The sequence below is a fragment of the Carassius auratus genome, chromosome 46 (genome assembly GCF_003368295.1).
Source record: "Carassius auratus strain Wakin chromosome 46, ASM336829v1, whole genome shotgun sequence".
NCBI classification, from domain to species: domain Eukaryota; kingdom Metazoa; phylum Chordata; class Actinopteri; order Cypriniformes; family Cyprinidae; genus Carassius; species Carassius auratus.
The window spans coordinates 10,656,078-10,671,223 of NC_039288.1; the positions used below are offsets into that span (position 1 = coordinate 10,656,078).

General features: G+C 37.3%; 2 protein-coding genes across 4 annotated transcripts; one reads left to right on the forward strand and one right to left on the reverse strand.

Annotated features, from left to right (window-relative positions):
• The first annotated feature begins 5,677 nt into the window (after nucleotides 1–5,677).
• LOC113064147 (peptidyl-prolyl cis-trans isomerase FKBP2-like) lies at nucleotides 5,678–8,157 on the forward strand. The gene is made up of 6 exons (XM_026234741.1): nucleotides 5,678–5,761; nucleotides 6,162–6,322; nucleotides 6,403–6,515; nucleotides 6,814–6,860; nucleotides 6,952–6,987; nucleotides 7,484–8,157. Exons 2-6 carry the CDS (start codon nucleotides 6,164–6,166, stop codon nucleotides 7,543–7,545), a joined length of 417 nt encoding a protein of 138 aa, XP_026090526.1. The 5' UTR covers nucleotides 5,678–5,761; nucleotides 6,162–6,163; the 3' UTR covers nucleotides 7,546–8,157.
• On the reverse strand, nucleotides 7,979–14,558 carry LOC113064146 (protein phosphatase 1 regulatory subunit 14B-like). 3 transcript variants are annotated; one of them, XM_026234740.1, is made up of 5 exons: nucleotides 14,375–14,558; nucleotides 14,041–14,237; nucleotides 9,538–9,621; nucleotides 9,214–9,246; nucleotides 7,979–9,050 (listed from the first exon to the last, which is right to left on the reverse strand). In XM_026234740.1, exons 2-5 carry the CDS (start codon nucleotides 14,230–14,232, stop codon nucleotides 8,967–8,969), a joined length of 393 nt encoding a protein of 130 aa, XP_026090525.1. In that variant the 5' UTR covers nucleotides 14,233–14,237; nucleotides 14,375–14,558; the 3' UTR covers nucleotides 7,979–8,966. The 3 variants fall into 3 exon arrangements, with proteins under 3 accessions (XP_026090525.1, XP_026090523.1, XP_026090524.1); XM_026234738.1 differs by having other exon boundaries at nucleotides 14,041–14,250; XM_026234739.1 differs by having other exon boundaries at nucleotides 14,041–14,558.
• Between the last annotated feature and the right edge of the window lie 588 nt (nucleotides 14,559–15,146).

Consider the following 15,146-nt stretch of genomic DNA (forward strand, 5'->3'; position numbering starts at 1 on the left):
AAGGATGACAGAATTGTAATTTTTGGGCGAATTAACCCAAAAGACAAATTTGTCAGACATTATGCTCATATCTTGCAGTTTATGTGTTTTTAATAATTTATTTTTTTCATAAATGTTAATGGGCTTGGAGTATAAATGTCTAAATAAAGCTTTGTAAAAATGAAAAGGTTGTACCTTCAGGGAATCAAACATTCTACACACAACTGCAGTCTTCATGTCCGCTTTAACACTTTGGCCAAATAAAGGAAAGGCTTCATACAGTAGAAGTTGACAAAGATCTTCTGTGTGGGCACTGTGACAAGCCCTGTGTCACCGTGGTTCATAAATATTAAAAAGGCGTTGTGGTGTTCAATCAATAGTGACAACTGATCTGTTAAAAAGCTGACAAGGTATCAGTGTATTGAATGTTAATTGGTGGAGTGATGTACACATGATTTTCACAAAGCTGGCAGGTTATCAGTGTGGCTAATGAATATTTATTTAGAGATGTGGGTGTTCATAGCATTTGCATCTGCTTAATTTCTTTTTTATTTTATTTTTTTGAAACCATGATCAAACCAAACAAAAATCTTAGAAAAAGGCTAAAACTTCATCAGTGGTCAAGAGACAAGCTGTTTATTAGTCTCAATGTAGGCCTATACTATGAAAGTAAGTCCAGGAGTTTAGACACAGTCTGTTTTATCATGACCTCTGTGGTTTTCTGGGAGTTCTTCAGAATCCATCAGTGAGATAAGGGCTGCTCACCTGGAAATGAATCCCCTGCTTCCATCTGTCTGTCTGAAGATCTGACACTGCCTCGCAGCTCTTTGGACACGTCTCATGGTCTATCTGTCTGTCCCTCAAGCCGCTGTCTTTTTTTATCTGAGTCAGTGGTGTGTTGGAGCTGAGAGGAAGGTGATTATGGAAGTCTGTGTGCATGTTGAAGTGAGATTCAGGTTGTTTTCTCTCCTCCTTGGGGGCAGCTGACAGCAGAGTCCACTCAGTGGAGTGCAAATGCCTAATTGGATTCATTTGTGTGGCTTGAATATGCAGCCATTTGCTTAATTTTCCTAGTGAGTGTACAGTGCAGTTTGCAAGCCTTGTTTATCCTGCCTTGTGAAAGAGGAGCTCTCACTGTGATGAGAGGATAATGGCTGTCTGATTGGAAAAGGTCACACCTTGCACATTAATGCCGCCTCACCCGAGATATGCAGCACACAAGTGGGAGTTATCGGCAGAGATTCGGTAAAAGGTGTTTGATTGCTCTGCAGTTCCTTGTGCTTCAGATGCATGGTTTATTTCAGGAAGCTTTTTGTCACCAACAGGGTTAGGGTTCTAGATCAGGGCCCCAGTGGCCACCATTGTTATAGTAGAGAGTCTGTGGAAGATTTGAGAGGGGGAAATATTGTTTAAATGTATAATTGCTTTGTAACAATATTTATAGTGAAAGGCATTGCACAAATTAATGTATAAATAAATACTACATTTTCATAAATTGCCTTGTGTCAACACAATAACAATATAATGCAACAATATTATTGAACATGAAATGAAACTTTTTGCACACCATCAGGCCATGGTGACGAAGACCCATACGTTTCATAACGATACGCCAATGTGTTCATAAAATATAGCACAACGGACAATGCCCAAAACGACATGGGACGTTTTACACAAAAATAGTTTTTCTTCTGACAACTAGGTGGTGCTGTGCAGAAACGGTGCAGGTAGCCTCAGGCCAAGTTTGGTCTCAATGCGCTAAAGTGATGTGGAGATATAGCCTGACATCAATTTGGCATGCTCTTTTTTCGTTTGTGTGTTATTCAAGAACAGTATAGCTAATGAACTTGAACTCCATACGTTTTTGTCAGCATGGTCTGAAAATGATCCGAGTCAATTTAGGTGAAAATCAGACAAGTTCGACGAAGTTCAAAAAAGTTTTCAAACTATTAAAATCTGCTTAAAATCTTGACCTGTACATTTTTTACATTTAGTGCGCATTCGATTCTGAATGAGCCAAGGAATCAGAGGAAACAATAATTTTTTAATCTAAACTTTACAGCTCAAAAGTTCTTAGCATAAATAGAAGTGCAACTTTGTCCAGTTGGTGGTGCTAGCTAGAGGGATTGCATTAGAGACTCCAAACTAACTATGGTAACAGATCAGACTGTCCTCTTACTGTATGCCAATTTTCATAACTTTCCCATAAATGGATCTATGGGCTGCCATAGACCTCCAGAACAGAAGAAGAACGCCAACGGATACAGTAGGTGCCATTGTACCTCGGTGTTTCGCTCCTAAATATGCATGACTTCCGGTCTTTTTATCTGCTTAAACCCTGCCATTTTATATATATATATATATATATATATATATATATATATATATATATATATATATAATTTAATAATGTTAAAGACAGCATGAAATGAAAATTGACTGTACATTTTGTTAAAGATGTTATAGATCTTAATGTGAACAATTCATCCATGTTTATTCTATTCTATTCATACCTGAAACTTTTTGTGAAAATTACAGATTTCTGTTTGTTCATCTACCTACATTTTTGAGTACAACGTCCACTTTTTAAAATCCAATGAACAACTGATGCATATAGAACCAAGTTTTAAAAAAAAAATTATAATCCTTTGCATTCAAAAGAATATATGTGCACATCCAGAAACTTTAGGCAGGTGCTCGAAAAAATGTAGCACTTCACTATAAGTGAACTAGAATCTGCACAATGCCACTGCTGCTCCCAAAGATCAATTTATTTTAAAAATTATCATTTTTAAAATAAATTGATCTTTGAGAGCAGCAGTAATCCAATTCCTGTTTACTTATAATTATCCTTCTTCACTAATTTGTACAGTACGACATAACTTTCGTTTCATCGTAACTTTAAATAAAATGATCATTAAAATCGCACTGGCCACAGGGCCCCACTAAAAGTGCAGTCACACCAGATACTTTCAGCTATAAAGAGTATTTCAAAACCACTGAAGCAGATCATTTTCTTCCTGGACCAAATTATTTCTCAAGATCTTGAAAAGGACATCATCAGCACATTTATTATCACGAAGGGCACAGAAGTCAGTGTGCTTCCTACACTAGCCCAGTAAATTCAGTCCCTCAGGCCAATGTGATTTTACACTTTTATCATGAGGTACTCATACCTGATTAGTCACCGTCTGCTTTGGGCCGCATTGGTTCACTGCCACAGGAACATGAGCCATATTACAGGTCCTGCATCACCTGTGTCTAATCAATGACCGGTACAGCTTCATTACTCTCAAGAACTACCAGTGACCTTCCTCTGTTATACTGCTCTCACATACCTCCTCACTGGAACCTATAGCACTCTAAAGTCTGTTCTGACCCTACTTTCTCAAGAACATTTGCTTAAACCTCTTCTCAATTCTGTATGCACTGTATTTACTCGGTGTGTAGTTACATTTGCTGAAGGCATTTTACAAGTTCTTATTACACAAAACAAATTACTAAAGCACTTAAACATACCCACCAGTAAAGTAACTCTTGTTCTGGAGTATTACATTATTTCGCCATAAAGAGAGATAGCACACATTCAGCTGCCAGACAGGATTTTATGTGGTTGCTTTCATTTAAGAACTTGATTAGTCATTCGCAAAGATTTGTTTGTGTTGCAAAGGGTTATCTTCTGCTAGCTTGTGCTTCACTGGGTTTGGGAAAATATGTATTAGAGCATTGTTGTGATGAGTTTTCTGGGTGCTAGCGAGGACCCACAATATGAATACGGGAAGCAGAGAAATAAATGCAATAGAGTGCAACAATAAGATTACGGAAGTAAAAAATCTAATTCACTTTTTTCATGGAGAAACAAAAAAAACATAAAGCCTTCAAAATAGATTTACTGTGAGCTCCAAAAATGTCAAGTGCATGTAGAAGCCAATTAACTGAATTTTCTTTGAAAACACAGTGAATATGCTTCCCACAATCCAGTCTACCTTCACACTCAAACTACTTATATATTTGTATTTAACTGATTATTTTGCAATAAAATGTATGCCTCTACTTAATTACTGTAATCAGTTATTTTATATGGTACCATAGTTTTGGTTTGATTTACCATAGTTCATTTCCTCATTAGAGAACAGTCTTGAGCATGCACTTTTTTATTTAATTTTATATTATTTTATTTTATTTTAATGTGTCCTATGTAGGGTCCTGCTTTTATTTTATGTTGTTATTTTTAAAATGCTTTTTAGTTTAGTTATACATCTCACTGGTGAAAAAAACAAAAACCTAAATCAAGGCCACTAGAAAAAGTGTGCAGTCACTGTTGTGCTCAGTAAGGAGAGCAGGAGAACCTGGGAAGGGTTTTTAAAACCCCTGAGGATGGGTCTTTGTGTATTTTTTCCACTGGGTCTGTATCTGCTATAGGAAGTTACAAACTTCCAAATGCATGCGCTCAAAGTGGAGCAGCATTTAATTCTCAAATATGACATGAATAAATTGTCAAGGCAACATACTGTATAGTCTTCAATTAATTTTAACCAGCAGTCTGTGATGGCGACATTTGGTAAGCACAGTGTGACTACTGCACATCTGCTGAAGCCTGTAATCATGTATTCGTTTAAGGTCAAATGTAACACATGCTCGCCCATAGATTGAGTCTGTTGTAATTTATTGGGGCAGTAAGAGACACTTGGGGGTGTCTCACTGAAACAATACACAGAAGAGTCAAACGACAGAATGAAGAAGGCTGCCTGCCAACCTTTGGTCACCCACAGCAACGGAAATCTTTTTTTTTTTGTTGTGGTCACATACAGAACAGTAACATGTGACTCATGTGACTGAAATGAGAAACCTTCAGACAGAGATGAATAAAGTGATTATGTTGATTCTTTTATTCAGGGTGGAGGTTGAATATGTGCCCCTCTTCCTGAAAAGATTTCTGCCACTTGTGGTTTTAACCCTCAAAGACTGTCATATAAAATAATAGTCAGATTTTTTTTTTTTTTTTTAATGGAGCAGTTTATTGAACATTATATGTAAAAGTGACATGACATTCAGCCAAGTATGGTGACCCACACTCAGAATTCCATTTATGCTGCTTCACCCAGTGAGCAGCTGTTCAATGCCTTGCTCAAGGGCTCCTAAGCCATGGTATTGCCAGCCCGAGATTCAAACCCACAACCCTATGGTTAGGAGTCAAACTCTCTAACCACTAGGCCATAACTTCCCCTTAAAGATAATCTAAATTATATCTACATATATATATATATATATACATATATATATAGCCACCATTATACAATATACAGTAGGCTACTACTCTTGATTACAATTTATTATTAAATATAATCGGTAATAAAAAAGTATAAAAGGTTATCGTAAACGTTTAAAATGTGTCACTGGGGTTTAGCTGGGGTTTGTGCAAATAAGAAAGTAATTCATGAGGAAATAGTGCCCTCATGTGTGCAAGATCAATAATCGTAGTGACAAACAAAATAAGAGTCCCGATTCACCACCCCAGAATTTCCTCAAAGCAACCCATAATATTATATTAGATTGATTTGTCAGTGTGGTATAAAGTAACATTCTTATTTAAATACAATATACGTTAAATATACATATATTTATTTTAATTATTGTAATTGCTTAACCCTCTTCGATTTCGAATGATGAACTGAATTTTGCAAAGCTAACAGGAAGCGATCCAGGCCTGCTGACGTCACTTCCCTTAATGAAGGAGTCATTCTGAGATTCAGCAGGGACGAGTGTATTATTATTACTACAGGTAATAGCATTTTTATTTACCAATTAAGCATTCAAACGACTACAATAGAGGAGGCCAGGCCTCTCTATTTGTAGACGGCTAACGTTAAATCTATAGAACACGATACAGTAAGCGAATGTTCTTAATAAACAGCAGAAAACCGTTGCCGTCATCTAGTAAACTTCCTCTAAAATAAATCCACCACGCTACAAAAAAAGGTGTTTTGCTCGTTAGAACGCACCTTATAGATTAGTATAAGCTCATTTATAAGGTTTCTGCTTTAGCCAATTACTGCATCGATTACATGATAACGTGTACTTTTGAGAGCAAACGCATGCGCAGAGAGGAGCACTGTTTTTTGGTCAAAGGGTTAATTTCATTCATGTCATTTCTGAGCTCTGATGTTTCTTTTTTCCCACAGACATGAGACTGAATTTAGTATTAGCTGTCACTCTGATGTCCATCCCCATGGCACTTGTGCAAGGGGCTGAAAAGAAAAAACTACAGATTGGAATCAAGAAAAGAGTGGACAACTGTCCTATAAAGTCCCGAAAGGGAGACGTGTTGAACATGCACTACACTGTAAGTGTCTTGACTGCTCTGACCTAAACATTATTCATGACCAAAAATGTCTTCTTGTAACTGTCTGTTTTTATCTGCAGGGGAAACTGGAGGATGGGACAGAATTTGACAGCAGTATACCGAGGAATCAGCCCTTCACCTTCACACTTGGCACAGGACAGGTCATCAAGGGCTGGGATCAGGGTTTGTTGGGGTGAGCGGCAGCGCTACTGCCTTTCTAGATGATCTTCGATTCTATCAGTCAGGATTAGGATTTAAAGAGATGAACCTAAAGTTAGTCTAATAAAGAGGAATTAGCATATTAGATATAAGAGCCATGGTGGAAATCTGTTAGATATATTAGCATGTGTTGATGCTGTGGCCAAGTGGTCTGCAAACAGGCTAGAGTGTGATAGAGATCAAGTTTAGCATCTTATTTCCTGTCATATCTTAGATGTCCTGATTTATAAAAAGCCGGTTTAGCATGTGATGTTCCTTCTCTTTGCTCTTAGGATGTGTGAGGGTGAGAAGAGGAAGCTGGTTATTCCCTCTGAGCTTGGTGAGTGTTACAGAAATGTAATATGTTCCATGAGATTCAAAATCTCTGATTTTTAGATCATATTTTAAAATACATCACTGTTTAACTACAGGTTATGGCGATAGAGGAGCACCGCCAAAAATTCCAGGTAAAATGATTAACAATCATTTCTTTAGTTCTTAACATGGAGTCTGAAATCAAGCAGACTAATATTAAATATATTTCTACACTAAATGGAAAATTAAAGCTTGATTTGTTAGGGATCCATTCATTCACCTTGACTATTATTGGTGAAGCATTTGAATGACTTTTTACTCAGTAATAAAAATTCCAGAAAATGACATTGATATTCAAAAATATTTCGCTTCAGATGCCATTTAGTTTGATGTTTTGTTGTCTACACAGTGACATTTATATACTTTTATGTGTGGCTCAGCAAACTTCAAGAGGGCTGCAGGATGACCTTCAAATGAATGTATATACTTAATATTCATAATATCTTTAACAGCTGGTTTATATACTGGCAGAAATATCTTACCTTACAAGGGAGAGGGGCTTTGAAAATTGTGCTGGAAAATCCAGTCTAAAAGGTTGAGAACCACTGTATCATATTGTCTCACATTGCAAATCTGTTTTCTCACTAGGTGGTGCCACGCTCATCTTTGAAGTAGAGCTGTTGAGCATTGAGCGAAGATCTGATTTATAATGACAGATCTGTGGGGCTGTCAGTCTTTAGAATCAGTGTTTTTGCAGCAAGATCAACGACTGCAGCTGCTCCACTGCTGTACTGGTGTCAAAGGTGTCTGTGAAATCATTTATTCACTGTCGCGTCATTCCAAAACTGTATGACTGACATTCTTCGGTAGAACATACAAGAAAATATTTTCAAGAATGCTGAACTAAATGATTTCAGATTCCATTGACATTGAATAGAATGGAAATCAATGGAACAAGATCATTCTGAATATTCTTCAAATTATCCTCTTTTGTGTTATATAGAAAAACAAAGTCCTACAGGTTTGAATGACATGAGTGTGAGTACGTGACAAAGAGTTTTCATTTTTGGGTAGATGAATAACTTTAAAGACCTTTTTCAGATATTAAAAAAAAAGTTCTGTAACAACACTTAGATTTTTTTGGGTTGTTTCTCCTTTCAAAAAAGAATGACACAGCTTTTCAGACATTGTATGTAGCACCATTGTTTATTTGAGAGCCTTACTACACGTATTTGGTTGTGAGAGTGCACACAGTACAGGTTCTGCCATTCCAACAAGTTCTTGGTCACTTGAAAATGAATAAACGTTTTATTTACAAAAGATATGTGGGCTTTGAGCTTTATTTTGCATTAACCTTGGCCTACACTACCAAAGCATTTTCATACTTCGCCTGCATCACAACTAGGCATTCTCTTCATATTTGCAAAGACTAGTAAAAATATCAGATGTAACAAATTCACTCTACTCTTCATCCTCAAACTAGTTTAATCTTCCTCAGTCAAATGATTTTTAAAAGCAGTAGCACTAAACACATACCTGTTGTTTTTCTTTCCCTAAAAATGGTAGATTAAAAATGGCTTACAAAACACAAGTTCACAATTCTCACCCCCCCCCCCCCCCCCTCTTCCCAGATTACATCAACACACCCCAAAATCTGAAACCCCACATCTAAAAACTATTTTCTGGCCTGCAAAAAATTATTCCGCCCTTAAAAGACAGCATATGTGAGAGACCGACAAAAAAGGGGGTGAAAAGCAATCAGCTTAATTTCCTACTTGATTACAGACGGACACATCAAGCCAAGTCACGTGGCTGAAAGAAGTGTATTAATGAACATTGTAACCTTAACATCAACCATTTGATTCCTTTCCCTAAATCACCACAGGAGTTTTAAGCTAAAGGGACACTACCACACTCTCTACATGTAATATATGCTGAAACAGTACTAAGACGAAGTAAAAACAGTTTGGAGTGATCAACCTGCAGTTGAGATTGGCTTGGCTGGACTCGTGTCATTGATGTCCATTTGACAGACGCTGTGGTTTAGTGGTTGGGTCTGCATGCCTGCATCTCTCCTCTGGGTTTGGAGTGACAGGTTGGTTGGGAGGTGGTGGGAGGAGCTGTGGTGACCTCATGGCGTCAGCTCCCCTTTCTTCTGGGGGGTGTTGAGTTTCTGCATCCCTCGGACCTTCTCCAGCAACGCCGCTATGAAATCCTGCAGGTGCCACAGAGAGAATTATGGCAAGAAGAAGCATATTTCTGTTTAGAGTGTGAATAAATGAAGCATAATCGCATTGTAATGAGTGGCTCTGAGAATATCACGACCGCTTGTAATGAAGGTAATTGCTAATACTATTAATATTCAAAATGACACTTACATCATTAGGCTTGTAACAGTCGACCAGCAGCATCTGAAAACAAAAATGAAAAGAGAATTAATGCCTTTTAGACTAATCTGCTGTTTTTCCAACTGTGTACCAATGAAAGCGGAAAGCTGATGCAAAACGCTGAAATAAATCTCCGACTGAAAATTTAGTCTTTAAAAAGAGCTTGCGAGCTGAAGAAGGATTACTGTCAAAGCACCTGCAGATGATATGTCAGAGGGGTACTACAGTGCAATTTGGTATTCTGGGAGCGTTAATATTCTTATGAAGAAATATCTGAAGCGAATTGAATCAAGTAAATTAAAGATGTGATCAGACCTTCACTCGAATGGTTCTCTCGACATCACTGGGAAGATCCAGCAGCTCATCCACATCTATTTCCAGCTCAGGCACCTCATCCTCCTGCAAAACACAGAACCACTGATGAGAGAGATGTTAATAGGGAGTACTGTGAAAAAAAAACAGTCAAGTGAATAATTCAAAATCTACAGAACGGCGGTCAGGTCATGAACTATGTAGACCAGTAAGAGGTGAAATCAGTCAGGGAAACATCTCTTGATCTCAGAGTTTATGCAGCTAACAAGGGCTGGCTGATTATTATTTATAATAGGGGTTACAACAGCTTGTCACAGGGGACAACTTTGTACCTGGTATACTAATGAGAGGTGCATACTGGTACCTTAAAGGGATAATTAACCCAAAAAGGAAAAATTGATGTTTATCTGCTTACCCCCAGGGCATCCAAGATGTAGGTTACTGTTTCTTCAGTAGAACACAAATTTAGATTTTTAACTTAAACTGTTGCAGTCTGTCAGTCATATAATGTAAGTGGATGGGAATCACAGCTTAGAGTAAAGAAAAAAAAAATGTACAAACCAAATTAAACCCTGTGGCTCGTGATGATACATTGATGTGTAAAGACAAAAAAAAAAGATTTTTCTGTGCAAGAAACTGAACAGTATTTATATATTTTATATTATATATTTTCCCTCTGATTTTCACCGCAGGTGCCCTGGTGCGTAAGCATCTTCTTCTTGCTTTATGGTGGACTGCAGACTTGTAAGTGCATTACCGCCTCCTATTTCTTAAGTGGACCATTGACACTCTATCTATAATCTCAATTAGGAGTGTCAATGGTTCTCTTGAGAGATAGGTGGAGGTAATGCACTTACAAGTCTGCAATCCACCATAAAACAAGAAGATGTGTTGTGTGCCGGCCGTTGAGGTCGTGCTCAGGACAGTTCAGACATTATGGTAAAAAACGATATAAATATTCTTCAGTTTCTTGCACAGACTGATTGCTTTGTCTCTTCACATCAATGTGTCTTCACAAGTTTCATGTATGTTTTTTGACTCTCAAAGCCGTGATTCCCATCCACTTACATTATACGACTGACAGACTAAAATGGTTTGAGTTAAAAATCTTGATTTGTGTTCTACTGAAGAAACAAAATGTCACCTGCATCTTTGATACCCTGGGGTTAAGCAGGTATACATCACATTTTCATTTTTGGGTGAACTATCCCTTTAAGAGTAGCAATGTGTAGTCCACCCAAAAAAAAAAAATTTAATTCTCTCATCGTTTACTCTCTTTCATGTCATTCCAAACCTGTTGACTTTTTTGGGCAGAACACAAAAGATATTATTTTGAAGAAATGCTGTTAATCATAAATGTTTGGTTCCCATTGAATTTTGTAACATTTTCTATCCATGTAATGGAGGTCAATGGGAACCGTTGGGAACTGGTTGCCAGCATTCTTCAAAATATCTCCCTTTGTGTTTCACAGAAGAGAGGAAGTCATACTGGTTTGAAATTGCATAAGTTGAGTAAATGGTGACAGTTTTCTTTTTTTGGGGGGTGGACTCTCTTTACTGCATAAAAATACCTGACAAACCTTTTAGGGGTAGATAAGATACCGAGTTGGCCCACAAGCTGATGTACTCCTAAAGGTACCATTCTTGCATAATTTTCAGAAATCCAGCCATCCCTGGCCTTTGTGCATGACATCCTTTCTGCACAACAAGATGGGCTGAAGCTCATGCAATTTATTGTGTTCTTGTAAAAATAATTTCCATGCATTTCCTGTCAGCTTATAAATACAACATTGCGTCTCTATCCACACAAAGCTGTCTTATAGCTTCTTAGACTGAGACACAGTAAATGAATGGAAGCACAACCTCAGCTTTAGCCTCTGCGGTGTGAAACCCAGGATTTTTATGTCTTATTGCAGCTAGTTTGCAGTCACACTCCTTTTCATCTAAGATTCACTCTCATTTTGCTGTTCCTGCAGAGCTATTAAGCTCCATTAGTGAGTTTATATATGCTGAGGGAGACGGGGGGGGGGGGGGGGGGGGAGCTTCCGTGGAAGGAACTTTCACAAGTTTTTCTTCAAGTGTATGTGCTATTGCAGACATTAAGAAAGCAGGTCTGTTATGAAACCCTTCACACTGACCCATATTGCAGAGTTCCTCTAGCACACCACAGCTGACCAAAGCCTATCCAGAGGTACTACTCATAAAGTAAAACATCCTCTCTTGCAGCTATTACTTAGACTAATGCAGCTCTTCATAAATCAGTAATGGGATTGTGAAGTGCATAATATTGGCTCTTTAGAATATTTACTTCTGACTGATCTAACATGGTAGTCTTTGGTCAAATCAGGGCTCAATACTTACAATGGCCAAGGCCTATTGACATCTCTATAGCTTATTTGCCACTAAAGGATGCATATTAGCACCTTTTCCATCATGGAATTTTGTGTTTATGAATTAATTGCTGTCATACAGTTAAAATATTAAAACCAAACAAGTTTCCTACTTAAATTATTAAATATACACTTCAGTTCACACAAGGTGTCACCAAGAGTCTTCTGAAAGAAATGAATCGCTTTATTCAGCAAGGGTTAAATTGCATAAAATTGATCAAAAGTGACAGTAAATACGTATAATGTTACAAAGTATTTCTATTCTATTCATCAAAGAATCCTGGAAAAAATGTATCTCAGTTCACAAAAAAAAAATGTTAAGCAAAACAACTGTTTTAACATTGACAGAAATTAATTTCTCTTGAGCAGCAAATCTGAATTTTAGAATGATTTCTGAAGGATCACAGGACAATCCTGGAAATTCATGCTTGCCATCACAAGAATACATTACATTTCAAAATACATATAAATAGACAACAGTTGTGTTAAATTGTAATAATATTTCGAAATATTACTGTTTTTACTGTATTTTTAAATAAAATAATGCAGCCGTGGTGAGATTTTTCTTTAAAAAATTTCTGAAAATTTTTTTTCCCAAACTTTTGAAGGGTAGTGTATGTATGTTTTTCATGTCAGTTTGTTTATTTAAGTAGTCACTCTACATCAGCATCCTAATCAGCCAGTTAATTTTGCGATAATGACCGGTAACTTTTCCATCACATATAATTCTTTTCACTGCTCAATGAGATGACGTACACATGACTGGAAAAAAAACAGCCATTATAGACACACAATATTCTCACAAACCTAATCATTTAACAAAATCACATTTAAGCCAACCTTTGTCCATGCTGCTCTGAAAAAAAGTCCACAACCAGTTCATATTAGCTTACGTAATTTGTCAGTGTACATGGTTATCCTCTTAGGTACAAACATTTATCTTCAGTTTTTGCTGAGGGCAGTTGTGATTTAAGATGTGCATTCTAAACATCAACCTAATTGGACCGAAACATTGCTGAGACTAGCAATATAATGGTCGAGCTCTCCTGTCAGAGCACATTATTATACTAATAACCTGTGGGATTCAGATGACATTTCACTGGTTCAAATGTGTGTGCTTCTATTTTTCTCTCCCTTATTATTATTTAAATATCACAGTAATGTGTATGATTGTATTCAGACATAAAAAAAAAAAAAAAAACATTAATCACAAACCAAGTCAAAGGCTCTCAAGCAAATCCAAAGGATTCGGCTACTTTGTAGTATGTCAATGAGACAAAGCGAAATGTGGATTCCCAAAGCCAGAATTTAGCTCAGGATGAGGCCTAGCGCTGGGCTGAAAAGAGCATTCAGAAAAATCTCATTTTAATAGCTGCCTAGTTTTATGTGGCACATAATCTAGGTCAGTTATATTAGCCCTGGAGGCTAAATCAAGCTCAAAGTGAAGCATGCTTTGCATGTCTGAACAGATGACATCATCACAATGACTAGAAGGGTGATTCTAAACATCACAGGAGGTTACAAAGACAAAAAAAAAAAAAAAAACGACCGGTGTCACCTACTGTAAATATGTGCAATATATATAAATATATAAATCATAATCAGTGATACCTGGGTTTTGTGCATCTGTAGACAGAAATATATTGGGATTGGAATCCATGTCTTTGTTCATGCAACTGGAGCTCCATCTTCATATACTGTAGATCTGTCACATTAACATATGAGGCAAGCCCACTTTTCGATGAAATAAATATGGATGGATGCATTATGCATAAAGGATGCATTAGGTGCTTATTTTATCCCTTGCAGCACCTGTCCATGACGCTCACCTTTGTTTTATGGCTTTGTCTGTAGTTCTGTCATGCCACGCCCTTCAGTGTGTAAATGCATAACCATAAAATCAACATCGACTAAAAATCAAGACATAAAAATAAAAGATGCCATGCTGCTCTTAATAAGCAACAATTAATGAAAGCAAGGCATTTATCACGCAAAACGGACAGGACGAATGGAGCGAGAGGAATGCCGGTGCTCGAGAACTGGGAAGAAAGATCTGTCATTCATTGCAACAAAGGACTGCACGCGATCAAAGCAATGACAGTGTTTTGTGTCCTACCTCGCAGTCGTAGAGATTCATTAACTGGCTAACTATCCACTCCTCCAAATTCAGTCGCCTCCTCAGCTCTTTTCTGTCATATTTTACGGTCACTCGTCCTTGTTTCTGAGGCACTTCTTCTTCGGTACCGGGAGGTGTTTGAAAATAAACCCGTGGTTGAGGTGTCGTTTCCGGACTTGTTACCGCTGCCATGGTCCTTAATAGAAAAAGCTGAAGTGGATTTAATGGCTTAATTAATTAGAACATCGATTCAAAAGAGAGCGCTGGTCATGTGCACATCCATTGCATGTTGAAAAAAAAGTACTGGGCCCCTTATTCTTTAAATGGAACAGACCTTTAGATTACAAGGAGTTCGCAAAGGTAGACTGGGATCAGGCATACAAAGAGCTTAGAGAACAATAATTCATCAGACTAATTGTATGACCGTGGTTTATCAAAGTCCATCTTCCCTAAATCGGTCTATCAATTGTCACAGAACAGCCTGTGGGCTCCTCCAAGTGTCCGTGCTGAAATACTAGCGAAGTCGTGAACGACTCCTTCGGATCTTTTAAATTTCTGAATCAGTAGAGTCGGATCTTTTTAATAAAGCGGTAAAGGCGGTTCACTAAAACGGACTAAATTGCTACTAGCATACTACTGTACTTTATTTTCCATTACACTTTTAAGAAATAATCAAATGTAGACATAGTATGCTATCACTGCAGAGTTGAACTGTGAACCGTTTCTTTCGCGCGAAAACCTGTCCGAACCGAAAACAGGAGCTGGTGGTATGAATATTTTGAGCCAACTGATGATTTGACTGTCAACTGCTGTAGGGTACTTTAAAAGCCATTACCATTAGCAGAAATGTTACACATAAATCATACTGTGAATATACAGATCATATATATATATATATATATATATATATATATATATATATATATATATATATATATATATATATATATATATATATAATTTAAAGTGTCAGGGACTATGTCATTAGCATTACCCAATTACGTCGAGGCGCAAAAGAAGCGCTTAATGGTATTTGAACCTTTCCTATTTAAAACGAGCTGTTCAAAAGAACCGAATCGCGAAAAAAAAAAAAATTGGACCTCCTA